At 38.0% G+C, this 27,723-nt stretch overlaps 1 protein-coding gene and 1 long non-coding RNA gene across 3 annotated transcripts in view; one reads left to right on the plus strand and one right to left on the minus strand.

Annotated features, from left to right (window-relative positions):
* Positions 1–215: 215 nt before the first annotated feature.
* LOC135204432 (uncharacterized) overlaps positions 216–27,723 on the minus strand; it is a 29,351-nt gene continuing 1,843 nt past the window's right edge. The window contains exons 1-3 of one of the 2 annotated variants that reach the window (XR_010312209.1): positions 3,757–4,594; positions 2,077–2,273; positions 216–1,801 (exon numbers count right to left, since the gene is read on the minus strand). This is a non-coding gene — a long non-coding RNA (uncharacterized LOC135204432). Of the gene's footprint in view, positions 1,802–2,076; positions 2,274–3,756; positions 4,595–27,723 lie in introns of those variants that run through there. The other variant, XR_010312210.1, reaches the window with a different exon arrangement.
* On the plus strand, positions 22,770–26,927 carry LOC135204431 (uncharacterized). Its single transcript, XM_064234639.1, has 3 exons — positions 22,770–22,998; positions 23,301–23,420; positions 24,127–26,927. The coding sequence occupies exons 1-3, from the start codon at positions 22,869–22,871 to the stop codon at positions 25,743–25,745; spliced, it is 1,869 nt and encodes a 622-aa protein (XP_064090709.1). The 5' UTR covers positions 22,770–22,868; the 3' UTR covers positions 25,746–26,927.

The raw sequence follows: 27,723 nt of genomic DNA on the forward strand, positions 1-27,723 counted from the left end.
GTATGTTCTAGGTAAACTGAACACGATACCAAGAAAATGAAATACACTTCTTATTGACTTAATGAAATATGAAAATATAACTTACATGTTTGCCTTTAAAAATGTACACTAATGGATTTATTATTTTTATTTTCTGGTTCAATAGCTAAAGCAATCTATGGTTAAAAAGATTTAATTCACTCTAGATTACTAAAATGGACTGAAAGAATAAATATTTTTTAACATAAGAAAAAGATTTATTCAGGAACTCTTACCATAGTTGTCTCTCTGACACCCTGAGAAATACAAGACTGTTGTACTTGCAAGATGAAAATGGTGATAAAAAAAATCTGAACACAACTTGTGATTCAGGTTAAATCATAGCTATCTGGACCTGTGGTTCAAGTCCAATCATGACACCATTATTTAGACCTTTACTTATGATGTCTAATATACATTATTCAGAAACACTGGTTTAAGAATTATATCATAACGGGCTGCCAACGCAAGAGCCAGTGTCTAGTAGAAGGAGAGTAAGTATATCAAAAATATGGCCAAAGTAATAAGAGGGACAATAAAATATTATACTAGACCTAATAAGTTCTAAACACTGATTAACTGATAAATTATCCTGTTAGTACATATTATCCCTATCACAGCATAGGCTACCAATTCTGAAAATATAATTTCGAAGTAAATCTTGTAATGTATGATACTCAATACCTAATTTCACTTAACATCAGATTCATCAAAACAATATAATACTTAATATCAAGATGCAAATGGACATATATGATACTCAATACCTAATTTCACTTAACTTCAGATTCTTTAAAGCATTATTATATAATACCTACCTAATATCAAGATACAAATGGACATATTAAACCTATGTAACAGCATACAAACTAAGAAATGAATATTTGGAAGTATACACTAACTTACAAATAGGAACACCTGATTCATGAGAGCACCTTCATATACCATAGGTATAAAATAAAATATATACTAACACTACGTCACAGCATAGAAAAATATGAAATGGGGTTGGTTTGGTTTATGGAATTTAGGCATAATGTCAAGCAATGGGGCAACTATGGCCATTCAGCATTAAAGAAATAATAAAGTTAAGTGAAGGCTGACCTTATGATGAAACCTTCATTCAACAAACACACCTATTAGTGGAGCCATTTTTCTCTCCTAAAAGCAAACACGTGATCTATGGAAATAACACCTACTGTAACCCTTGCAATAAGGCACGAGTTGCGCATTGCTTCATAAGCAGATTTTGCAGTTAAGAAAAGCATTCAAGTTAGCAAACACAGTCATTGCTGATGAGTGCATTTCATTCATATTGTTAATCAATTTCACCTTTAGTTCATGCTCTTTTTTGGCCATTATATGTTGCTCCTTTTCATTTTCCATTCTAAGATGATGCAGTTCCTCTTGTCTTTCCCTACACTTGATGTATGCATCGTCCAACTTCAATTTTTTGGGTGAAGACTGTGCTTCCTCTGTGGGTGTAGAAGACCGAGGTATTGGAGATACATCCCGTGATGTGTTGCGCAATTTTGGTGAAGTTCTGCCTGGAGTTACAATAGGCGTTGAAGGACGGGAAGTTTCGTGGGGAACTATGGGTTTAAAAATTAAGTGTTCCATTGAAGACGGTACCGATGATGTAGCTGACCGATTAAGGAATGTGGATCTTGATTCACGATTAGACGAAACACCACTTTCTGATTGTGCTGAGGTTGAAAGTAGTGTCTCCGTAATAACTGAAAATAGTGCTGAGGTTGAAGGCAAATCAGAGGCTCTGTAATACCTGAAAATATTAGGCAAAATAAATAGTTGATCTACTGCCCCTTAGATGTCAATCTCTTCTGCAGCACTTCTAAACTGAGTATACAAGTGCTGGAACCTTTAGGGTCATACAGCATTAAAATGTTATCTTCAACCCAGTCATCAATAATAAAAACATAACCATTTTGCTTTCCCCAAGGCACTACAAACTTTCCGGACAGGTAGTGTAATGGCCATCAAAAAGTTGAAGGTTCACTATTTAATCAATTTCATTCTTGAAAACATCAGAGTACTTACTTATTTTAATATCATGTATGGGCTCTCCTGTTTCGTCAACTGGATGAAATGTTTCAAGTAAATCTTTGTCCATGATCAATTCTGTCATCAGCGATGCGGCTATCACATACTCTTCGGAATGGTTTCGAAGATCTGGTGGAGGACCACCACCAGTTCTGCATAGCTTTTTCTTGACAGTAGCATCTTCCTGTTTCACTCTAGTAAAAAAATATATATATTAGAATAAATAATGTTTTCCCATTGGCTTTCTAATGTATTCAAAATATAAGAAAAAACAGATTGTAATGAAATTTGAAAATATAACACAAAGCCTACCATCCTGTGTACTTCTCTTCCACCTCCAGAATAATGAGTAAAACATCTGTCGCATGATTGAATTCCTAAGAAAAGTCATTTGAGCATTTACACAAATATTAATGAGCACTTAAGAAAATAATTTGACCTTTGTGTGGCTGGAAATGTTGGCTGCACATTATAAAGCATAATAAGGGAAACAATCAAGTGGCCTAGCTGATCCAGTCTTGCCCGCTTGTTGATCCACCCTCCAAAAAAGTTCTTTAACACGTCCTGACACTGGAGATGTGCACCGGTCATGAGTCATCGGTGGTGGGAACAACACCTCAAGACCTGTACCCTCCTTTCGAAGTAGGCAAAAGTACTTTTTCGGAGGGTGGATCAACAAGCGGGCAAGACTGGTTCAGCTAGTCCACTCGGTTGTTTCCCCTAATACCATTTGAGTTAATGTAGCCTAGCCTGAGCAGTTCACATAGTTTTTTTTGGGGTGGGGTCCACAATCTAATCGTAGCCAAGACTGGTAGGCATTATGCAGTCTTCAGGCTTCAGACATGCTAGCATAAATGTGAACTCAATTAAAAAAAAAAGAACAAAAGGTTAGCCTATTTCAGGTGTTGCCCAATCCAAATCATCTGACCACCTGCAGACAAGAGCCAAGATCTCAAATGTTGGCTTAAACTTTTGAAAATAATCACTTGGCCCAGTTTGCAAGCACGTTAGGGTAAAAGAGTATTTATACTTCGGAAAATCTCGTATAGCTACCCACAATAAAAATAGCCAAAGTGTTACCATCAATTTTTACAGTAATAAACTGGCTGTAAGCTAATAAATGTTTAATTTAGTTGCAAATCCACCCATTAACAATATGATAATGCTACTGTGTGCTCTAGCCCTTCTATCCACCAGGAAATTGTAAGATCCTCCGCATAGCTATTCATAACCTAAATTAGATTACCCAAATTTCCTGATAGACATTAATAAATAAAAATCCATATAAAATTATGCAAACCTAATGCCTGATACACCAACTGCTTTTGTAATAAGCTAGACATTACTAATCTAACCTTTCCTAGAGCACCCCTCACATCCCCTATGATTTGGTTAGCATAGCCTAACCCAACCTATTCTACTATGCCCCAATCTATTTATTTGAAGATAATATATTTATATAATATAATAGCTTTAGATGATAAAATAGTGTTCCCTTGGATAAGCTACACTAGGCTAGCCTGATGCGAGTAGCGTTAACAATTGAGCAAGCAGCACTAGCCTAGGCCTGTCATAGCATAAATTTATTTGAACCTAACTGATAGTTTACACACCATTTTGCCCACAGAGGCCTAAATTTGCTCTGACTACAATTACAAAACAAAAATGCATCTTTACTTGCGTTTTAAGTGGTCAAAACAGCGCTTGAACTGCATTGATGACCGTGGAGGTTGGTCTGGATACATGGCGTTGAACTTCTAAGTAATTTCTTGCCATGCCTGACGTTTTCTTTCCAAAGTTCTAGTACTTCCCGTATATTGTTCGTTGGTTACACTCATGCTCCTTCATCAAATTAAGCAGCATTAAACGCTGAGAATCAGCTACTGTACTGGGGGTGCACGCTCCATATTCCAGTATCCTGGTAACTTGGCAAGTTGCGTAAATTGCTCGCGATAACTGTTTGTTCAGATTTCCACGCCATATCAGGACAGCAATTATCAAGTATACAAAATATACTACAGATATGCAGTATCTTTTTATACTAAATAATAAAGACATAAAGCCATTTTAATTCAGTATTATGGTACTAAAAGAAATTGTCTATGATACTGATACAGCCTTGTAATCATCGATTCCAGTCATTTCATTCCCAGTAATCGCATATGTTGGTAAGACTGTTCCGCCAGTGAGACAATGCGATGGGAGTTCGGCCGTCGTACGATTTCTGGATACCACGATAACCCTTCTGTTGTAAATTTATTTGTACATATACATTTTCTAACCTTTAACGAAGTCACTGCTAAGAGCTACAAAGTAACTATACCCCATTTTCTTTAGTATAAGCTCTGCAGAAAAATTAATATTATATTTTGAATAACTTGATTAACTTTACTTAGCATTTAAAATATTTGATAGATAGATTTAATAAATAGATTTAACTGTCCCTTCAAATTATTTAAGAAATTATTTAATTGATTTGGGGAGTGATAAGAACCATTGACCTGACATAGGCCTTTTCAAGGGGTAGGGTTAGGTCGGCGGGCGTTTGGGGTTTTTTGGGCTTGTTCAAACGGACGGCGAGCGAAGAAGGCGACAACTAGGTCGGCGACTTCGCCCCTTTTAAGTTTAATTTACGTGGTGTAGGGTTTAGAATTAATAACCCTTTAAATAATTGGTTTGTATGATCTCCTTTCCTGTTTGTACCTATCCTAAAACCTCATCCCATCCAAAATCCTTATCTGCAACCAAAACTTTTAACAGCCTTCGTCACTGATCGGTCGACGGAAAATTCGGTAAGTGGAAAAACATTTCTTATCAACGTACCAATTTATTTCCACGAATGCGATTAGAGGTCGCTGGGTTTGCTGATTAAATATATAGGATTTGTTTTTAGTTTACACGTGAATTAAGAGGTGTGTGTCCAAACTGGGTTAACTTGAAGGTAGGTCAAAATGCTAATTTTCCCACAAAGACTGACCGCCATTATTGGACGGCTGATTTGAACCAACGGTCTTTTCGTTAGGAAGCGGTTTTGTCTTTTTGAACGTTTAACTTACGTATTTAACTTAACTTACTTATTCAAGACGTAATACACTGTTTTCTTTACCTTGACTAAATTTTAAGCCCTTTTACATAGTTAGGCTATTGTAATATTGGAGTTTGTGATAATTAATTAGGCATAGACTCAGATTGGATAATTTTACAAAGGCTTATATAATTATATGGGCGTAGTAATAAATTTAGTCGAAATTAGGTCTGTCTGTTTACTTAGCATTACTATTCGGGATTAGTTTACTTTAATTTACTTTAACCGGGTCGGTCGGAACTTAGTAGAATTCTGGGACCAAACTGAACTACCCTGGGAATTTTATGGCCTTGGTTTGATTTATTCATAGTCCTATTTAGATTAATTGCATTTACCTGAATTACTTTTACCGGAATTTAACTAACCTACTTAAGCTTACCAAGCAATTATTAATCCTTTGGATTTTCTGGCACAAGTCTGAAAACACGTTAGGCGCACGGAAGAATTGTGTGCTTAACAGCCCGTTTTATACCATTTACTAAATTACTACTAGAGAACACTCAGTGGAAGGAATTACCCACCCTTGTAATTTTGTAGAGTATATTCCTTCGATCTTCCCACTGAGCGAAACAAATTTCCCACAAAGGAAGATTGGCATCCTCAGCGGGATGATTTAAGGCCTGTGTTGTTGTCCAGGGATTTTTTTGTCTTGTTACCTTTTAAACTCATAAAATGTCTGCGACACAATTAGCATATTCCCTCCGACTTTATGAGGAAAACTGCAAGGATTTATGCAAAACTGCTGGTGACTTGATTCAAAGGGCAAGTGATGTTGAGTCCTCGACCTTGGAGACATATCGTCTTAGGCTAGAGTCTCAATAAAGAAGTATGAAGAACTCAACTTAAGTACTTAGTTCAACTTGGAGAAGAAGGGTTCTCTGAGCAAGACCCTGATAGAACACAGCTCACTACAAAGCGGCGTCATGCCAACCAAGTCATCACAGAGAGCACTGAAGTTTTGGAGAAACTAAAAATCATTTGCATGGAAGCCAAACCCCAGAGGAGTATTGCAACAGAGTTTAGGCCATGGCATAAGGTTAAGTTGCCGTCTTTATCACTACCGGAATTTGAAGGGACCGATGGAGAATGGCCCCCTTTTTGGGATGTTTTCGAGTCTAACGTTCACTCTCGTCCAGACTTGAGAGCTGTTGACAAATTTAATTACCTGAAGGGATGTTTGAAGGGTGAAGCTCTAACTCTGATTAGAAATATTCTTGTCACGAATGAAAACTATTTAGACGCCATTGACCTGTTGAAGAAAACTTATGCTAATCCAGAGAAAATAATCTCATCTCTAATTTGTCAACTAGCAGGCCTGCCTAAACCTTCTGCAGACCTGGATTCACTACGTGGCTTCTGGACTAAACTTGAACAATATGTTAGAGGCATAGAAAGAAACAGACCTAATTCGGATCACTGTACCTGGACGCTTGGACCTCTAGTTTTTCAAAAACTACCTGGCAAGGTGAAAGAACAAATCCAAACAAGGGTGGACAGGACTACCCCTCACTCCTAGATATTAGAGAGGGGCTAGGAAAGATAATCCTGCTGTCTTCCTTGGATTTTGAACCTCAGGGATAAGAACAAGGATTCTCCCATAGAAACCCAAGCCTAACCAAAATTCCCAATAGACCAGTAATCCGACCCAAAACTCAGGTTAGTTCTTACACCCCTAGAAACGAAGTTACGAATCTGAGTATTTCTGTCACTCCAGGACAGCCTAATAAGACCGCTAGAACTCAAAGTTGTGTATTCTGTGATAGACCAGAACACAAAGCCTACCAGTGTGACATTTACAAGACCACGCAAGAGCGGATTTCAAGACTTACCGCAAAAAATCGTTGCGTGAAATGCACTTCACCTAACCATAATACAACCGATTGTCTTGTGAAGTTCCACAAATGTCTGTCATGTAAAACTGGACTACACCATTCAGCATTGTGCCCTGATTCCTCAACTGAGGTTTCTGCTGTGAACTATTGTGGAGACAATGACAGTGACAAAGACTTAAAGTCACAAACAAGTGGAATTCTCCCTACCGCCTTAATGAAAGTGGTGTCCGCCCTCAGGCAACACCAAGGAACTTAGATCACTGTTTGATTCTGGGGCGCAACGCACCTTCATCACACAAGAGGCAGTGGAAGAGTGTAAACTTGTACGAGACAATCCTGTCCAACTGAGCATCAGTGGGTTCTGGGATACAAAGAGCCAAGAGAATATAGTACGGTCCACTGTACCTGTCAGGGTAAACGATGACAGCCTTGTAACTTTAAAGGCTATTGTCGTACCTAAACTACCTCAGAGCGCTAGGCCTCGTGGACTCTGTAAGATAGTGTCTGAACTGAAGAGCCAGAATGTCACCCTAGCTGATCCTAACTTGTCAAGTAGTCAGATTGACCAGGTGAAACTGCTTGTTGGCATAGATCACTACTTTGACTTTATCCATTCTCCACAAGCAAACGGAGTGAACCTGATTAAGTCCTCCTTAGGATATCTGGTCGCTGGTAAACTGCCTAGCAATGACACCCCTATCAGTGCTCATTCTGTAACTGTAATGAGACTAGCAGTTGATGAACCTTCCAAAGCTGCTCTACAGATACCACTTCAGATGTCTGATAGCAAATTTGCTGAAGACCCCATCCAACAGCTTTGGACCCTAGAATCAGTCGGAATCGTTGATCAAGATATGTCACCTGAGGATAAATTTGTACTGGAAGAATTCAAGAATTCCATCAATATGGTTGAAGGACGATATGAGGTATCTCTCCCCTGGAAAGTCGATAGAAACAACTCCCTACCAACTTAGCACTCTCGAGGAAAAGACTGAACAGTACTATTCACAAGCTGAAACAAACTAATAAGTATCTGGAAATTATGACCAGATCATCAAAGAACAACTGTCTCTCGGCTTCATTGAAACAGTGCCAGAAGAAGACCAAAACCGGACAAATGTCCATTATTTACCCCATTTACCTGTGATTAAGGATTCAACTACAACGCCCATTCGTATTGTATTTGATGCAAGTGCCCGGATGGACAAGCAGGCCCCTAGCCTGAATGATTGCCTATACTCTGGCCCATCCTTGACTAGTCATTTAACCGACTTGTTGTTGAAATTCCGTCTCGACCCATTTGCGGTATCGGCAGACATCAGCAAAGCCTTCTTACGGGTAGGTCTCCAACCTAGGGATCGTGATTATACACGTTTCATTTGGCTAAAAGATCTTAACAATGAAAAGGACCTTCAAGCCTATAGGTTTAGATCAGTGCTCTTTGGAGCCACCTGCTCGCCTTTTTTACTCCAGTCAACCTTGCAACATCACTTTGAAACCTACCCCACTTCACCTGAAGTTAGTTTCCTCATGACCAAATTTTATGTGGACAACTTAATTGGTTCCTTACCAACAACAGTCAGCCTCTACAGCCTTTACAAGGTTGCAAAGGAAGTCCTGTCAGATGCCGGAATGCCTTTAAGAGAATGGATCAGTAATGACCCAACCTTCAACGAAATGGTAAAACAAGAAGGTGATGGAAAAACAGAAGGCTCAGATCTTGTCAAAGTTCTAGGACTTCATTGGAACTACAAGACTGACCACTTAAGCATAAAACCCCCTACCTTTGAGGAGGCTCCGCTTACCAAACGGCTACTTTTGAGCAACCTTTCAAAAGTATTTGACACTCTAGGATTGTTTGCTCCCATAATTATACGAGCCAAAGTTCTCATGCAAAAGGTCTGGAAACTATCTAAATGGTGGGATGATGTTTTGCCACCAGAACTTCAAGAAGAGTGGTCGAAGATCAAGAAAGACCTCGAGAACGTATCATACCAGGAATTCCCACGCTTCACAGCCAACAGAGGGACCAACTACTCTCTTCACGTATTCTGTGATGCTAGTGAGAAGGCCTATGGGGCTGCAGCCTATTTGATGGACCAACACGCAGGTGCGAACCTAGTTTTCTCTAAAGCAAGAGTCGCCCCTCTCAAAAAGAAAAGCATACCACAACTTGAGCTGACTGCCAACTATAGTGCAGTCAAAATAGCTGACTACCTCAGAACCGTTTTCACTACTGATGGTGTCAAGATTACTGACACTGTCATATGGTCTGACAGTAAAGTTGCCCTACACTGGATTCAGAACAACAAATTTAAAAACATCTATGTCCGCAACAGGGTGAATGAGATAAGTCAGGTCACTGAAGTGAGGTACCTCTATGTACCTGGTGAAGAGAACCCAGCAGACCTTGTCTCTAGAGGAATTTCCATGCGGCAGTTTAAGAAAAGTCAAATTTGGTTCCATGGCCCAAGTTGGCTCCCGAACCCAGAGATGTGGCCAGAACAGGCAGATGTATCTACATGCTACCCACCTGAAACACTTGAAGAAGTTTTAACTACATGGTTGTCAGTGGAAGAAGTACTTGTCCCATAGAGATCCGTAGGTTCGCTTCCCTTCCTAAACTTATAAATGTCACTAAGCTAGTAATTAAGTTCACTAGGCTCCTTAAACGTACCATTGGGAATCGTAAAACTAAGAACTCTGGACCCGCAAACTCTGAAAATGTCGAAGTACAGAACTCAGAAGCATTACGAATTCTTATTGGCTTCACACAGAGTCAGTATTTCCCAGAGGAGTTGTCATATCTTAACAAGAATTCCCACAAAATTCCAGCCAGAATTAAAAGCCTAGGCTTGTTCCTGGATGAGAATGGACTTTTGAGATGCACTGGGAGACTACAAAATGCGGACCACCTTCCATATAGCAGTAAATTTCCTCTGCTTTTACCTCCAAATTCTCCTTTGACTGGACTTATAGTCATTCAAGCACATGAAAATGTTTCTTCATGCAGGCGTTCAAGACACAATTTGCAAGGTGAGAGAAGAATACTGGATACCAAGACTGAGACAGTTGTGTCAAGGAAGATGAAAAACGGAAGTGTCACCTATGTAAAACCGTCTGGAAGGACCTGCATTGCGCAGGCCTCCTCCACCACCTCTACCGGCTTGCAGAGTGAACAGTCTCCGGCCATTTTGAGTGGTGACCGGAGTAGATTTGACTGGACAAATTCTTATCTGCAATCCAGCCACTAAAGAACTAGACAAGGTTTACATAGTCGTATTCACTTGTACCTCAACACGAGCTTGTCACCTGGAAGTGGTAAAAGACTTAACCAGCACTGCTTTTCTCAATTCCTTCAGGCGATTCACTGCACGAAGATCTTGCCCTCGTCGAATGATTTCTGACAACGCCACTAACTTCAAAACTGGTTCTTCCTTGATTCAGTCCTTGTATGATGACACTGACGTACAGTCCACACTGACTAGGGAAAATTGTAAATGGACATTCATCACACCTAGGGCACCCCATCAAGGAGGCTTCTATGAGAGGATGGTTGGCAGTGTGAAAATCAGCACTAAAGAAAGCTATATTCAAGAAGAGGATTAATTCTGACGAACTGAATACCATTGTCACTGAGATAGAGCGTCGTATTAACAATAGACCTCTTACATATGTGGATGCTACATCTCCAGATACCGTCGATGCCCTTACCCCTTCTCACCTGTTGTATGGCTACCGGTTAAACTCGTTACCCACTACCATAGACCGGGACTACCTGAATGACCCAGATTTTGAGCTTGACCACAAACAATGTAATGAGAGATTCAAGTTTGTATCTCAGGTAATACATGCATTCCAAGAACAGTGGGAGAAGGAATACTTGCAGTCCCTGAGAGATAGACACTATTTCAACGGGGATCCAACCCAACCGTTCCAAACCAAGATTAAAGTAGGAGATGTGGTGTTAGTACATAATGACACCCCTCGTTGCATGTGGAAATTGGCAAGGGTCATTCAGCTGATGCCCAGCTCTGATGGACTGGTCAGAGTTGTGAAACTACAGACCAGCAATGGAGAGACAACTAGGTCAGTTGACAAACTTTACCCGCTGGAGGTCTCTAAGCCAGAGGATATGTATACTGTAGAAGCTGCGGAGAAAAATTTAGGAGACAGTCAAAATGCTGAAGGCTATCAAGCAGAAGAGAGACCGAAGAGAAGAGCCGCCACCAACTCGAGGCGATTCTTACAGCAGTTGATTAATGATGAAGCTGTTTAACCTAACACAAAACTGTGTGTTTTGTGTTATCTCCCCCGGGAGGATGTTGTAAATTTATTTGTACATATACATTTTCTAACCTTTAACGAAGTCACTGCTAAGAGCTACAAAGTAACTATACCCCATTTTCTTTAGTACAAGCTCTGCAGAAAAATGAATATTATATTTTGAATAACTTGATTAACTTTACTTAGCATTTAAAATATTTGATAGATAGATTTAATAAATAGATTTAACTGTCCCTTCAAATTATTTAAGAAATTATTTAATTGATTTGGGGAGTGATAAGAACCATTGACCTGACATAGGCCTTTTCAAGGGGTAGGGTTAGGTCGGGCGCGGGTTTTTTGGGCCTTGTTCAAACGGACGGCGAGCGAAGAAGGCGACAACTAGGTCGGCGACTTCGCCCTTTTAAGTTTAATTTACGTGGTGTAGGGTTTAGAAATTAATAACCCTTTAAATAATTGGTTTGTATGATCTCCTTTCCTGTTTGTACCTATCCTAAAACCTCATCCCATCCAAAATCCTTATCTGCAACCAAAACTTTTAACAGCCTTCGTCACTGATCGGTCGACGGAAAATTCGGTAAGTGGAAAAACATTTCTTATCAACGTACCAATTTATTCCACGAATGCGATTAGAGGTCGCTGGGTTTGCTGATTAAATATATAGGATTTTATGTTTTTTAGTTTACCACTGTGAATTAAGAGGTGTGTGTCCAAACTGGGTTAACTTGAAGGTAGGTCAAAATGCTAATTTTCCACAAAGACTAGACCGCCATTATTGGACGGCTGATTTGAACCAACGGTCTTTTCGTTAGGAAGCGGTTTTGTCTTTTAACGTTTAACTTACGTATTTAACTTAACTTACTTATTCAAGACGTAATACACTGTTTTCTTTACCTTGACTAAATTTTAAGCCCTTTTACATAGTTAGGCTATTGTAATATTGGAGTTTGTGATAATTAATTAGGCATAGACTCAGATTGGATAATTTTACAAAGGCTTATATAATTATATGGGCGTAGTAATAAATTTAGTCGAAATTAGGTCTGTCTGTTTACTTAGCATTACTATTCGGGATTAGTTTACTTTAATTTTACTTTAACCGGGTCGGAACTTAGTAGAATTCTGGGACCAAACTGAACTACCCTGGGAATTTTATGGCCTTGGTTTGATTTATTCATAGTCCTATTTAGATTAATTGCATTTACCTGAATTACTTTTACCGGAATTTAACTAACCTACTTAAGCTTACCAAGCAATTATTAATCCTTTGGATTTTCTGGCACAAGTCTGAAAACACGTTAGGCGCACGGAAGAATTGTGTGCTTAACAGCCCGTTTTATACCATTTACTAAATTACTACTAGAGAACACTCAGTGGAAGGAATTACCCTTGTAATTTTGTAGAGTATATTCCTTCGATCTTCCCACTGAGCGAAACAAATTTCCCACACCTTCCTTCGTTTGAGACCATACAACAGCGATCGCCTTCGTATTGACAAAATAATAATGCGATCGTATGATTTCTGGATATGGCCCATTGCCTTAAGGGCCCCATAGACGATACGACCTGAGGCGGATCAGGTTCCGTTCTGTCTCCGGCATCCGCGTTGCCCATAGAATGACGTTCGTTCGGATTCACTTCAGTTCGCCAAAACCTGGTAGAAGAGTTAGGACGTGGACGCTCCTCCGCTCAGTGATATGACGCTAGACTGACTGACTGCGCTCTTGCAGCAGAAACTACACAAAACCTCAGCGAAAAAGAAGCCTGGACGAAATTAATTCTCTCTCGATTGTTTATTCAGTGTTTCTCAACCATTTTACCTCTGGGCGCATCTATGACTTAACAGAAACTTTGGGGCGCACCTTTAATTTTAATATGGACAAAATACTTATGAAATTTGAATTTTTTTGAAGTTTCAGAAACGTTAGATTGCTGGTACGGTAATACTTTCTTCCCGAGACGATATTTTACTCTTTTTTTTGTGCGTAGCGTTCAAACATATTTTAAAATGTGTGTTTTTTTTAATATGCTGCATATGTTTATTTTCTTTTAATTGTCTTTTTCCTCACTTATTTTATTTGGGACTGCTTTTCCTGCTAGTGTCCTCGGGTCTATAGCAGTTGGGGTTCATAATAATAATAATAATAATAATAATAATAATAATTAATTATTATTATTATTATTATTATTATTATTATTATTATTATTATTATTATTATTATTATTATTATTATATTATACTAAAAAAAATAGATATCTAAAAAATAAATGGTTATTTTAGAATACATATCTATCATTTTTCTATTACTGCTACTAAATACTGCAAATTAAAATTATAATAATCATAATAATAATTATTAGTAGTAGTAGTAGTAGTAGTAGTAGTAGTAGTAGTAGTAGTAGTAGTAGTAGAGTAGTATAGTAGTAGTATAGTATGAGTAGATATGTATTCTAAAATAACCATTTATTTTTAGATATTTATTTTTTAGATAATTATTATGATTATTATTATTATTATTATTATTATTATTATTATTATTATTAGTATAGTAGCAGTAATAGAAAAATAATAGATATGTATTCTAAAATAACCATTTATTTTTTAGATATTACATTTTGCATTTATCCTAATGAGAAACCTGTGCTTGGTGAGAATTAGCAATTTTGTGAATGTTAGGCCTTATATGTGATAAACAAACTCTCAACTCTTCATCAATAGATTTGATATTTGATCTACTTTCACATTTAATGTTAGTTAGTACAGGAAATCCTTGTTCAAAAAGATAAGATGTGGAAAACTGCAATAAAACCGTTAAAGCCTTGTTGGCTATTGAAGGATATTCTTCTTTAACTGAAATGGCAGTAGATATGGCGGCCAGCTCTTCCTCTTCTGTTAACGAAAAGCCAACAAAAGGGTTGCGAATCCAGTCGTACTGCTCGGTGTTTATTGAGGGAAAGTAATAATTCAGATGACCTTCCATAGTCGCTAAATGATCCACTATTAAAGGAATTAAATCTGAATAGCCTTTTCTCAGCAAAGGAAACATTTCCAAACAACCTGAACTTGCTTTTCTTCTTTAAAAAATGCCAATAGTTCTTCGCGAAGTTCAAGCACACGACAGAGTACCTTTCCTCTTGCCAACCATCCCACTTCTGTGTGCAATAGCAAGCGAGTGTGTTGTGAATCCATGTTTTCACAAAGTTGTTCAAATATACGAGCCTTTACTGGTCTAGTTATGATGAAACTTACCATTTGGACATCTTGATCAAAAACTTCTTTCAATTTAACACCCAGTGTTTTTGCCATCAGGACAAACAGTGAGTTGTTATTGTCTTGGGATTCTTTTGCTTTACAGATGATGCAAGACCTTGAATGGAATCCATCATTGATGGAGCTTCATCAGTACAAATTCCACACACGACTCCCAGGATAAATAAAATTCCTCAAAATAACTATTCAAAGTAAGGAAAGTATCTTCACCTTTAGTAGCGGCAAGCAATTCCTTGCAACAAAGATACTCATTTACTATTCTATCCCCATCAATAAAGCGAATAAAAGCCAGTAGTTGCGCTTTGCTATTTATGTCTGTTGATTCATCAACTTGTAGCGCAAAGTATGCATCCTGAAGTTTATTACGACAAACATTTTCCTCAATATCGGTAGACATTTCCAGAATACGCCTATGAACAGTATCATTTCATAGTGGAATTTTACTTAATTGTTTCTCTGCATCATCTCCTAACATAGTCTTCACCATCTTTCTGTAAGTGGGCAAAAAAATAGATTCAGCAAGAGTATGTGACTTCATCTTTACGGCAATCATTTCCCATACTTCATAAGATGCAATTTGATTTTTTATTCAGATAACGTTACTCTACTTTTGAAAGCAAATGCTTGCTTTGTTTGTTGCTCAAGTAGTCATTTGCAATAATTTACGTCTTTTCTGTGAAGACTACAATGCGATGTTTAAAAATGTTTACTTAATTTACCAGGAAGCATCGACTCATTTGACATTTTGCAACCACAAACCAAACATAAAGGGAGAGGCTGATTCTCACCTCCAGTCCACGTGAAGCCAAAACTTAAATAACTTTTGTCGTATTTCCGATTAGGTCTAATCTTAATTTTCTTAGCTGGACGCTTCACTTCACTCGAAATGAAAAGGAAAGATTAAGGAATTTACCTTCCAGTTTAAAAAGTCAAATATCGAAGACTTGACTCAGACATAGAAACACATACTCGGTGTCTGCAAAATTTATGAAAATAATAACAGATATTTTAAACATTTGAATATAATCTTCCTATTCCTTGGGGCGCACTTGAGCACCTCAGGGGGAGCACCAGTGCGAGAAACGTTGGTTTATTTACTGGTTTGAACTTTGCCCGGCGACTGGTTTAATTACCCGAGAACGGACGAGCAGACCGACGTGGAATTATTGTACATAAGGTCTCCCCTCTTATAGAAAGAAGAAGAAGAAGAAAAAAAAAACATTTGTATGAGAAAATCAAAATCCTTATACGAGAGGTTCTTTGGGGCATCCATAATCCCAGAGACATGCAAAGCAATTCATAGTTTAGTGGTATACAGTAGGTCAACAGTGTCGTTAATTAAAGGAGAATAGGTCCTTAAACTTACAGTTCTGTAGTGTAAAAGTTTCAAATCTTTTCTACACAATTTTTATTTAAACAAGGAAAATTTAAATGTTATCGAAAGTATTATCATAAATTTATTTTATGTGCGACAAATAACAATGTAATTTAAACATTAGTACTAATACATACAGACATAACATACTCACACACATGAGTATATATATATATATATAATATATATATATATATATATATATATATATATATAATATATATATATATATATTTGTGTGTGCGTAGTACTATTGTTTAAATTCTTTGTTATTTTCGATACATAAAATGAAATAGAAGTTTATGAAAATATATTCAATAATATTTCTGTATTCCCTGTATAACTAAAAATTTTGTGCACAAAAAAAGTTGAAAATTGTTTTTACTTGGCTACAGAACCATAGGTTTAAAGGCCTATTCTGCTTCAAAGCATCGTATAGACTATATACCACTAGTCTATATGCAAGATGCAATACATACATATATATATATATATGTAATGTATTGAGAAACACTACTCTCTCATTCTACTATGTTGAACCTTCTGGGAGTTGTTGTAGAAATCTCCCGCCATCCACAAACTGGGAAGCCAGCATAAGCATGGGTCTCCTTACTTGTAATTGATATACCATAATAAAGTACGTGAATGACCACCCTGTCTTCTTAGGACCTAAGTACTAAAGGACAAGAATGCAACAGTGGCGACGAGGAAGAATCCAGTGTACGAAGAGGTATGTCACATTGAAGGAGAGTTAGTGTACCAACGACAGCCGGGGCCGTATCTAGCCTAGCATACCAGTTTAGGCCTGGCCAACGTCCAGACTCCAGTATTCGAGTAGCCTGAATTCAGCTGTATTTGTTGGGGACTACCGAAGTTCCATACCCTGTCAGGAAGGATGGCAGCAGCAAGGAGACCGACAATTCCCGAGTTTAACCCAGATAAGTTGGAATTATCTTGTTGGCTGGATCTATTTTCCATGAATTGTGAAGTAAATGAAGTAACAGAGGCGACAGCAAAAAGGGCTTTGTTGCTTTCTTCAGTTGGAGTAGAGACATTTTCCACGATCTGTAAGTTAACAGCACCGAAATTGCCGTCTGCAGTTCCATTTGATGACCTAGTAAATCAACTAAAGTCGCATTTTATAACAAAACCAAGTTATCATAGAGCATTGTGTGATTTCCTACAGAGGAAGAAGAAAAGTAGTGAGTCCGTGAAGGAATATTATGCAGAACTAAAATTGTTAGCTCAACAGTGTGAATTTAATAGTGATTTTGACCGAAGGTTGAAGGAACAATTATTGGTTGGTATTGATAATGAAGTATTTTAAGGTTTTATTAGCTGATCCTTTTTGAGTTTAAAATCAAATCCTTTTTTCCTCTCGTGAATTACTTGCCAAGGTTACCAATTTAGAAACTGCTTATGTTACTGAATGTAGTCCTACTTCAAGAAGTTCTTTTTATAGATAATAGGCCTGCAGGTACTGTTAACAAGGTTAGGCATAAGGTAATTAGGCCTAGGCCTAATTCTAGTGCAGACTCTAAAGGGAGAGGTAAAAGTGATTATTGTAAAGTTCAAAGTAAATGCATTCATTGTGGGCGCGATAACCATTTAGCTAATAATTGTAGATTTAAGAATGCTAAATGTTATTCCTGTGGCAAGGAAGGCCATGTTAGTACAGTGTGTCCCAATAAAAAGGCTAGAAATAAATCTAGGAATGTTAATACAGTGCATGATGTAGAGGAGTCTACTAGTAAGGATATTCCTGTTAATGAAAGTTTTCCATGATTCTTATGATTTATTGAAACTTTTTGATGTTAATGTGAATTCTATTGATTTTGTCGATGATTATGAGGAACCATATAGAGAAATTTTAAGGTTAAATGGGTTTCCCCTAGAGTTTGAATTAGACACTGGCAGTGGTGCATCCACTATTTCACGGCATGATGCTAATAAATTGAATTTAACCCCATTACCAACAAGGAAACGCTTAGCAAATTATGATAAAGCTGAAATGCAAGTGTACGGTGAAATAAATTGTGATGTTTCTTTTAAAGGCCAAATGGTCCAGGGACAAAAGTTTTTTGTTGTAGATAATGATTTAAATTTAGCAGGCAGGTCTTTGATGAAGAAATTGAAATACCAGTGGGTACAAATTGATAATGTGTGTGATGATAAATTTAAAGGTCCTCTTATTACCCCCCAAGTAGTGCATCTAGGCCTAAGCTTGATTGTGTAAAAATGTTCAATGAGTATCAGGTGGTGGAAGGATCACCCATTACAAATTATGAATGTCAATTAATGTTAAAAGAAAATGCTGTGCCTAAGTATTTTAAAGCTAGATCTGTTCCTTATCATTATAAATGTAAAATTGAGAATAGTTTAAAGAACTAGAAAGTAAAAATATAGTGAGCAAGGTCGAGCATGCTGGAGATTGGGCCAGTCCTATTGTTCCTGTAATGAAGCCTAATGGTGAAATAAGGATTTGTTAGATTTTTAAGTATCTCAATACCCAAACCAGTGTTAATACCTTTCCATTACCGAGATTGGATGATATTTTGGCAAATGTAGGTTCTTGTCAGTATATTTCAAAATTGGATTTGAAAAATGCATATTTACAGGTATCTGTGAGTGAAAATTCTCAACAATATTTGATTATGAATACTCATTTGGGATTATATAAGTTTCATAGATTGCCTTTTGGGTTGTCGTCAGCACCAGGTATATTTCAGAGGTTTATCTCTGAATTATTGGCAAATATTGAGGGTGTTTCATGTATTTTTAGATGACATATTGATTGTCGGAGCTACCAAGGAGGACATGACAAAGAGTTTATGTAAGGTTTTATCAATTTTGCAACAGAGAAATGTTAAATTGAATAAAGATAAATGTATTATTGGTTCTAGGGAAGTACCTTATTTAGGATACATTTTAAGTTGTGATGGAATTAAACCTGACCCAAAGAAAATAGAGGCAATTTTGGAAGCTCCAACCCCTCACTCTGTTCAGTCTTTAAAATCATTTTTGGGGCTATGTACTTATTACAATAGGTTTGTACCTCAGTTCAGCTCTATTTATGTCCTTTATATAATTTAACCCAAAAGAATGTGGAGTTTCATTGGGCAGCAGTTCATGAAGAAGCTTTTCAGAGTATTAAGGAAGCTTTGGGAAGAGCTGATATTTTGGATAATTTTAACCCCAATGCTACCATGATTTTAGAAGTTGATGCTAGCCCTGAAGGAGTGGGAGCTGTTCTTAAGCAAGAATATAAGGATAGAATTTCTACTATTTCTTCAAAAGTAGAAAATTATCTAATGCTGAGTGTAATTATTCTCAAATTGATAGAGAGGCTCTATCCATTATTTTTGGAGTCAAGAAGTTTTCTGATTATCTTTGGGTAGGAAGTTCGTTATCAGGACGGACCATAAACCCTTGACTCATCTATTTAACCCTAGTAAGTCTATTCCACAATTATCTAATGCTCGTATTCAAAGGTGGGCTTTATTTCTATCAGGTTTTTGATTTTAAAATAAAAAGAACACATTAAGGGAGTGCATAATACAGTGGCAGATGCTCTTAGTAGGCTACCATTGTGTAGAGATGATGCTGATTTTCATGTACCAGGAGAGTATGTAAATTTGATTAATATTTTGGATAAGAATTCTTTTGATGTTACAATGGTAAAAGAATGTATAGAAAGAGACACTGTTTTATGCAGAGTACGAGATTATGTAAGGAAGGGGTTGCCCCAAGGAAAAGGTGATGGAAATTAGTATGTTACCTTTCTATAAATTGAGAAATGATCTTTCTTTGCATGACAATGTATTCTCTATAGGAATCGTATTTTGGTTCCTGAGATGTTGAGAAAGCGTGTTATGGAAATGCTTCACGAGGGCCACCAGGGTATTGTTGCCATGAAAGCTGAAGCAAGGTCTTTTGTATATTGGCCCAACATGGACCAAGATTTAGAACAAATAACTTCCAACTGTGCATTATGCATAACAAATCTCAAACATAAGGGCATTTCACCTTTATCTTGGCCGTCAGTAGATAGACCTTGGTCCCGCTTGCATGTAGATTATTGTGGACCCATTGACAACATGCAATATTTGATTATTATTGATTCCTTTTCTAAATTTATTGATGTCTATGCTTGCAAGAATATAACTTCAGAGGGTACCATACAATGTTTAAGGTCATGTTTTGCTAATTATGGTATTCCTGACACAATTGTATCTGATAATGCAACTTGTTTTATGTCTAGGGAGACTCAGAATTTCTTTCAGAAAAATGGTGTTAGACATTTTGTTTCAGGAGCACCATATAATCCAAGTACAACGGGCTTGCAGAACGGGCTGTCCGAATATTCAAAACTAATTTCAAAAAGTTTTGATTGTAATTTGCCTGTAAAAACCAGAATGGCCAAATTTTTGTATACCTATAGACGTACAGTACAGTCTTCTACTGGCTGCTCCCCAGCTGAATTATTGTTTGGAAGGAAATTTAAGGGTCCATTAGATGTTATAATGCCTAACAAGAGATGAGTGTTATGTTCATGAGTCTAAATTCAGAGTTGGCGATGCAGTAATATGCCAAGAATTTTGGTAAAGGACCAGAATGGGTGGAAGCTAAGATTATCAAAGTTCTTGGTGAAAGAAATTATTTGGTTTCTGTAGAGGTTAATGGTATTTTGACTTGGAAGCGTCACCTTTCACAGTTATTTGAGAGAAAAATGTATAATACTAGAGTAACTGATGAACCGTCACTATTAGAAGATACAATGATTCCTTATGTTCCTGTAGTTTTCTTCTCCCGTAATGTACAAGGATTAGAAGAAACAAATAACACTATTCAGAACTCGGGTATGATTTGTAATCCCAATGTAAAAGTAGTAGGATCAGAGAACAGTAATTTGTGATACTGGTGCCATTGTAAGAAAATCTACCAGAGTAAGTAAGAAACCTAGGAGACTCATTGAACAAATTTTAAATTTTTGTCTGTTAACCTAAGGGGGGAGGAGTGTAATGTATTGAGAAACACTACTCTCTCATTCTACTATGTGAACCTTCTGGGAGTTGTTGTAGAAATCTCCCGCCATCCACAAACTGGGAAGCCAGCATAAGCATGGGTCTCCTTACTTGTAATTGATATACCATAATAAAGTACGTGAATTACCACCCTTGTCTTCTTAGGACCTAAGTACTAAAGGACAAGAATGCAACAATATATATATATATATATATAGATATATATATATATATATATATATATATATATATTATATATATAATCCTTCTGTAATTTTCCAAATTATTTATCATAAGCCTAATTTCGCTTTCGTACGACGTTCAATGAACGCCTCCCAGAAATCCTTATCTGCGGACGCAGCCGCCATGTTGCCGCTTCATCGTCTCGTTGAAACTGAAGTAAATCTTGGGATCACGCCATAGCAGACCTGCTGGAGGTTTCCGGCCACCTGAACTAAATCGGCAGGTTGCGAGTTGGTCGGAGAGGCCGACGGACTCAGCCCACTTTTGGTCGGACGGTCGATAACCCCATAGATTCAGGTAACCTGATCCGGCGATCGTAACGTCTATGGGGCCCAAGACTTTGAATTGCGTTCATGATCTGCTTCCCCCTCTCTTAATTGGTACGAAATGATGGCTGCCTCTTCCTAATTTGCTCTAAACTCGGATTGCTATAGTCCTTTAATTCTGAATTTCCTCACGGTATTTACGAAACATGTTATCAAAACTGGACTTCCTCTCAGGGGTTCCTACTTCCATAGAGATGAGGGCATCATAAGCGCCACTTGTAGCAGACCTTTCGTTAAATTACTGTTGGAGAGTTATTGTTCCGTCTAGTTTGGGTGTCAGTCATGTTACAGATCTTTATCTCCTAATCTAGACGATGCTGTTAAATTGGTAGTTTCTTATATTTGAAATCTGACGCGAAAAAATGGTAGCCTATTGCAACACCTTTGGCGCAGGAACATCTACTTCTTTATGCTTTCCTGTGGCACTTTACTAAAAAATTCTTCATCTTACTGACATGGAAAACCATGGTAGGGAATAGTTTAGAAAGTTAAGCATTAGTAAAGTGTGGTTTATCCACAATTTTATTCCGGTAAGGGTAGGATTTTTACTATGGCCTTATAGTTAACATATATTACGATAATGATTTTACATTAACATGGTGAATTGTAGTACAGATTACACATTTTAAACCTTATTTCTTAATAGTATAATTCTACTTAACAAAAGTTCCAATTCTCTCATTTTAATGTTAACTTATCATAATGATCTTGCAATATACTTACATTGTAAATTCTACATATTACTTTTTCACGAGACATTTCTGAATGGTATAAAGGTTGAGGTTCATGACAATGAATATTTGAAGATACTCTTTTCTGTGATGTTTCGGTAGTTTCTTCAGAATACAGTAATGTGAAACTGACCTAGGCCTAGGCCTTGGATCTGGTAACATCAGGTGTATGTCAACAAGGTCTATATGTCATATTGGCGGAATTAAAGAGCAGTTTGGAGTTACGAGTGGCCAAATAGTATCACAGGCTTCCGTGGTGTTCAACTTCACTCCCTAGTACCATAAAAGAGACCGGGCAGTGCTTGTTTATGTAAAGATGGGCTTCGTTCGTTAGGTAAAGGTTTAGAACAACTGCCCGTCGCTATGCCCACATTTTAACTCATTTTTAACACTTAAAGAAAGTTAGAAGTTATTCATAATTGTTTATTGTTTTTCTTCCATCGTCCGCATAAAATTAACATTACAAGCGGCACCGTTACATGGGTCGCATCGAAGAATAAAATTTGAAATGTTTAACCTTTATTCAGTAATTCTGCAATTTTTCAGATTTCGTCTTATTGATGGTATCAGTTTGTTATCTTCGTTCAGAGCTACCAAACTGCAAAGCAAGTCGAGATGGCGAGGAGAATCGAGACCATTCACTCTGCCTGCAAGAGATGCTCCTCTGTGGTAGCGGTCGGCATCATAATCTACGTCTTCTTTTCAAGCGAGGTGGTTATCAACAAGGGAAAGTTGCTCTCCAGAAGTGAGTTTTGTTAGATTTGCACTTTGTTACATGAACCTGGGATACGAAGAAGTTATTAGTGTACCCAGTGCTTGTATTTGTCATATAAATAAATTGCTAGTTTATTTTTCATGGGTAAACTAACAGAATCACATTCTAAATTGCTTGGAAATTCCAGTTCAGTTGGTAAAAAAATATCAAGTTTCTAAGCTTACTAGCACGTTTTCAGGCATTTAAAAAACTAGGATAAGCACCAATAGGCTAGATTACGTTGCAAATCAATAACAATGGATTCTTTGATAAAGTCCTTTACTGATTTCCAGTATATCAATATGCTGGTGATATCGACACAGACACAGACCTCACAGTCATCTCTGTAGACACAAGAAGAAGACTGGCAAAGCTTGTGGCAGAGGTCCAGAATGAAATCGACATTTTATCAGGTAAGCTTCCCGGAGCTGTAACAGCCCAGACATAGACCCTGTATTAGTGATAGATTATTTGGGAACGAAGCATTTAAGATAGAAAACTTTGGGTCATCAAAACAACCTATGGTGGAACTATAAGCACGTCATAAAATAAATCAGATCGCAAGAAAATAAAGGTATCTTCCCAAAAACATTTGACCAAGTAAGAAAAATAAATTTGTTTTTATACAAAAAGTTGCCATTTTTTTATATGTTACGGGAATATAACCGCAAATCAACTTAGATTAACTCTAAATAGGCTTTATTTATTACAAAGTCATCGATATCTAGCATCTTCATATTAGATCCAGTCCTTAGATCATTCTTAGCATACCAGACCGCTTCCATCGTGCAACACCAGGCATTTCCACTTGGTCCAAAGGACACCTTGTGAATGCACAGGTAAAACCATACTCTCAGCAATACAGTCAAAATATGACTTGTTTGTCAAATAAATCTATGGTGCATGAATTTCTATCTCGAAAGTATATCTTTAGTAGTCAAATTCAAGTCCTTTACTTGCTTCTTCCTGCCCTAGGAGGAGTAGAAGATATATCAAGGAAGATCACATCTTTCATTCAACAATTTCCCCATCTTACCTTAGACTGTCTACCTTTAAATATTATCATATTTATTCCTTAAACGTTGTAAATAATTTGATCATTGATATTCTCCAACTTAGGTAAAGACCCAAAGATTCAAGGTCAGTGGTCGGTGAAACTGGCGGCTGTCGCCGGAGAACTGGACCCCAGGTTGCTCTCATCGCAAAATCAGGAACATTTTTCATCGCGAACTCTGAACATGAATCCTGCTTCCCAAGTGGTCGACAAGGAACGGAGTGTTTGCAGTGAGATCTATTTGGGCCCCCACCATGGCTTCCCTTTTTACCAGCAGGGGATGGAACAAGAGGACTGCGTTTCTGTCCCAAAAATCAGCTCAGTTTTGACTGCAGTTCTCCCAGCGGTCACTTGGAAACCAGGCACGGTTGAGTTTGTTGTGAAGCAAATTAGAAAGTTGTATGATATATCAATCATCGCAGTCGTTTCAGAAGGTGAAAAGGTTGACTCAGAAATCCAAAATGTTACGGTGTTAGAGGCTGATGAAAGTTATGATGAGGGTAAGACCATGAACAGAATAACTGAGTTGGTGGAAACGCCGTTGGTATTCATGGGTATATCGCTGTCTCACTTCAGCAACCAGTCATCTCTGGAACGTCTCGTTCGGGTGCTTGACGATTTGGAAAACGTGAGAGTGGTTGGCGGGGCAGGAAGAGATTCTGCAGGTCACTGGAATCATGGCTGCCTTCAGCAGCGTATGGCCATGTACGAAGCGCGCTACGTCTCTGGCTACTATTATTCCAGACATGAGTGCATGTACTGCGACGATCTTCTGGTTCCCTTCGTTACTTACAAACAACTGCTGGTGGACCTCCCGTTTTCCAAAGACTTAACTGGTCCCGCTTTATTTCGTGACTGGTTCGCCAGAGTGACTTTGAAGGGCCATTTGATCATGGCGTGCCCAGACGTGATGTTTTTCATGAGCAGTCACGTCGCCATGAATTATGCCAGTTGGTCTGTGATGGCCAAGAAATGGCTTTTAGAAAAAATTCATAGCTATGACGATGAGATATATAATTTTGATTGCGATGATCTCGGCATCACTTGCATGAACAATAGACAAGCAATCGAAAGACACCTTCTCCCAAAATGCTGCAGAACTCTCGTGTTGGAATTCCTCGCAGAAATCGACGACTTTGCTAAGAAAAATGACATTTACTATGAACTGCTCGCTGGGTCAGCTTTAAGTGCCGTCAAAATGGGGAGTATTCTTCCTTGGGATTTTGATGCAGACGTCCTCGTCGACTGCACTGATTTCCATAAGTGGGAGGAATCCGAAAGCGAATTTGCTTCCTGTATGTTCTTCAAGCAAACCAAGACATATCTGACGATATTATGCTCTTCGTTTTTTGTAGACGTTTTGTGTTACAGGTCCAACTGGACATCATTGCAGTATCTTCCATCAGAATATCAAAATGTACCGACCACCATCAAGTATTCAGGGAGGGATTTTACGGTGAGTGCTAATCCTGGTCTATACAACAGGAATAAATATGGAATAGATGTTCTTAAGCATGCAGGACACTGGACTACGATAGAGAGAACAAGTGAAGGTAACCTTAGAGGGGGTTACCGTCGTCCAGGGGTCTGGAATCCGTGTAAAATACCAGAATTTCATTCGTGTCTTGATCATTACCCGGGGGATGGGAGCCTCCCTTTCCTAGAACCATTTTTATTCATATGATAATGTAACGAAATAAACGAAAGAACTTATTTTCGTCAGAGAGAGAGTGTGCTCCACCTATTCCAAGACTTAAAACGAAAACACTTGATCCAAGAACAAATCTTGTGAGCCATAGTGACATTCAAACCTACAAGAGGTGATTAATTGTCTTTCATTGCTCGCCTAATGTGGTTACAACCTGCAGAAATCCTTCTTTTCGTTTATTTTTTCTTTTAATAATCAATAGAATGAGATGAGAAGACTTGACCAATGCTTGAGCAACAGACGTTATGAGTATCAAGCTTTTATGGAACCTTTTCCTACAAACTTTCCTCTGACAAACCTCACTCCTACGATGAAGGACGAGGGTATAAGAGTTTCGTTAATTAAATATGATTTGTAGAGAAAGCTTGTTGTACGATCATAGTTCTTCAAAGAATTAAAGATGCATCATATACGAATCCACTGAAATTGTATTAGGCTTCAGTTAAGAAAACTAGAAAAAATGACTCGGTGTAGACATTACTGATAATTAAAAATCGTGGATATTTGCAGAATTCAGTGTTCGTACCAAATGGATTGAATGACCGATTAAGCCATTTTAAGAAGGAAGCGAAGAGGATTTATGTACATAATGTTTCTTAAACTGGACGGTTCTCTTGTAAATATGCTCATGGAAAGTGTGATGTGACTTGCGGGCTCTTTAGAAGCTATAGACGTCTGCCTCAAGAACCTACAGTGATGCTGAGAAAGAAATCAGAAACCATCCCTAAACAGGACACATGAAAAGTTTATATTGTTTCCGGAATAATTATGCAGTCATGCTGATTTTGTGGTGATTTAAGAATGAGAATGTCCTACAACTTTGGAATGTGAAGTGTATTTTATCTGAAAACATTCCTTAACTTAAGGCGAATTAAAAATAGCGCGACTCTGGTTTGAAGGTACGGTACTGCAGTTATCTGTTACTATACCTTCCTCGGATTATTTTCTTCATCCTCCCGTCTTTGTAGCTCACCATACTTGGTTTTCTTCCATCTGTCCACCTGCCTGTGGTGTTTCGTATGGTAACACTGCGTCCCGGGCTTTAGATAGTCACATTCAGCTTACATTCAACAATTATAATAATATCCTATTTCGAATATTAACGGTGTAATTCGCATACAGTAAGTTATTAAAGCACTTTTCAGTTGAAAATGTACACCCAGATATCCTTTTTTTTTTTTGTTACCTAAAACTTACACAAAACGTAACTATCTAAAGCCTGGGGCGCAGTGTTACCATACGCAAACACCACAGGAGGGTGGACAGATGGAAAAAACAGAGTATAGGCTAAAATGCAGTGACTTAATTTGGCATTGGACGTTAACCAGACTTAACCAGTAACGTGCGGCAGTCTGGAATAAACCGTTAATGGTCAGGGTGTGAGCAGCCAGTCAGCGAGTGGTGTAAAATATATCGGGATGGTAGCCACAGCTTCCATCAAGATTACCGGCCGCCATCATAATAGGGAGAATATTTTCCTTGTCAGATTTACTCTCACTTAGACCAAAACTCTCTCTCTCTCACACACACACACATATATATATATGAGTGGATGCTACTTTGGCTTGCTCTGTGCGCATCACCACTCCGAGGTGCTATAGTAGATTCACATCAACCGTGCATTTGATGTCTAGGCCAGTCCCTTACGACACTCCTGATTGGCTGTTGATAAGCCAATCACAGGGCTGGAAACTCTCAGTCTCTCTCAAGAGTTCACATAAGCAGGATGTATGTTCCACCTCTCCTGAGGGATTCTTTTGAAAGATGTATCCCTCAGGAGAGGTGGAACATAGATCCTACCCATGTGAACTCTCGATAAAGACAAGAGTTTCCAGCCCTGTGACTGGCTTATCAACAGCCAATCAGGAGCGTCGTAAGGGACTGTCCTAGATATCGTCGTGCCGCAGTCTACTTTACGTTTACCCAAGACCAAGAGAAAGAGGTACCATATGGA

The sequence above is a fragment of the Macrobrachium nipponense genome, chromosome 47 (assembly GCF_015104395.2).
Source record: "Macrobrachium nipponense isolate FS-2020 chromosome 47, ASM1510439v2, whole genome shotgun sequence".
Lineage (NCBI taxonomy): Eukaryota > Metazoa > Arthropoda > Malacostraca > Decapoda > Palaemonidae > Macrobrachium > Macrobrachium nipponense.

What these genes read in the sequence shown, in the direction of transcription:
- LOC135204431 (XM_064234639.1), top strand. Translation starts at nt 22,869, where the DNA reads ATGGCGAGGAGAATCGAGACCATTCACTCTGCCTGCAAGAGATGCTCC. An exon ending in GGGAAAGTTGCTCTCCAGAA is followed by an intron (nt 22,999 to 23,300) that starts GTGAGTTTTGTT and finishes ACTGATTTCCAG; the next exon opens with TATATCAATATGCTGGTGAT. An exon ending in TGAAATCGACATTTTATCAG is followed by an intron (nt 23,421 to 24,126) that starts GTAAGCTTCCCG and finishes TCTCCAACTTAG; the next exon opens with GTAAAGACCCAAAGATTCAA.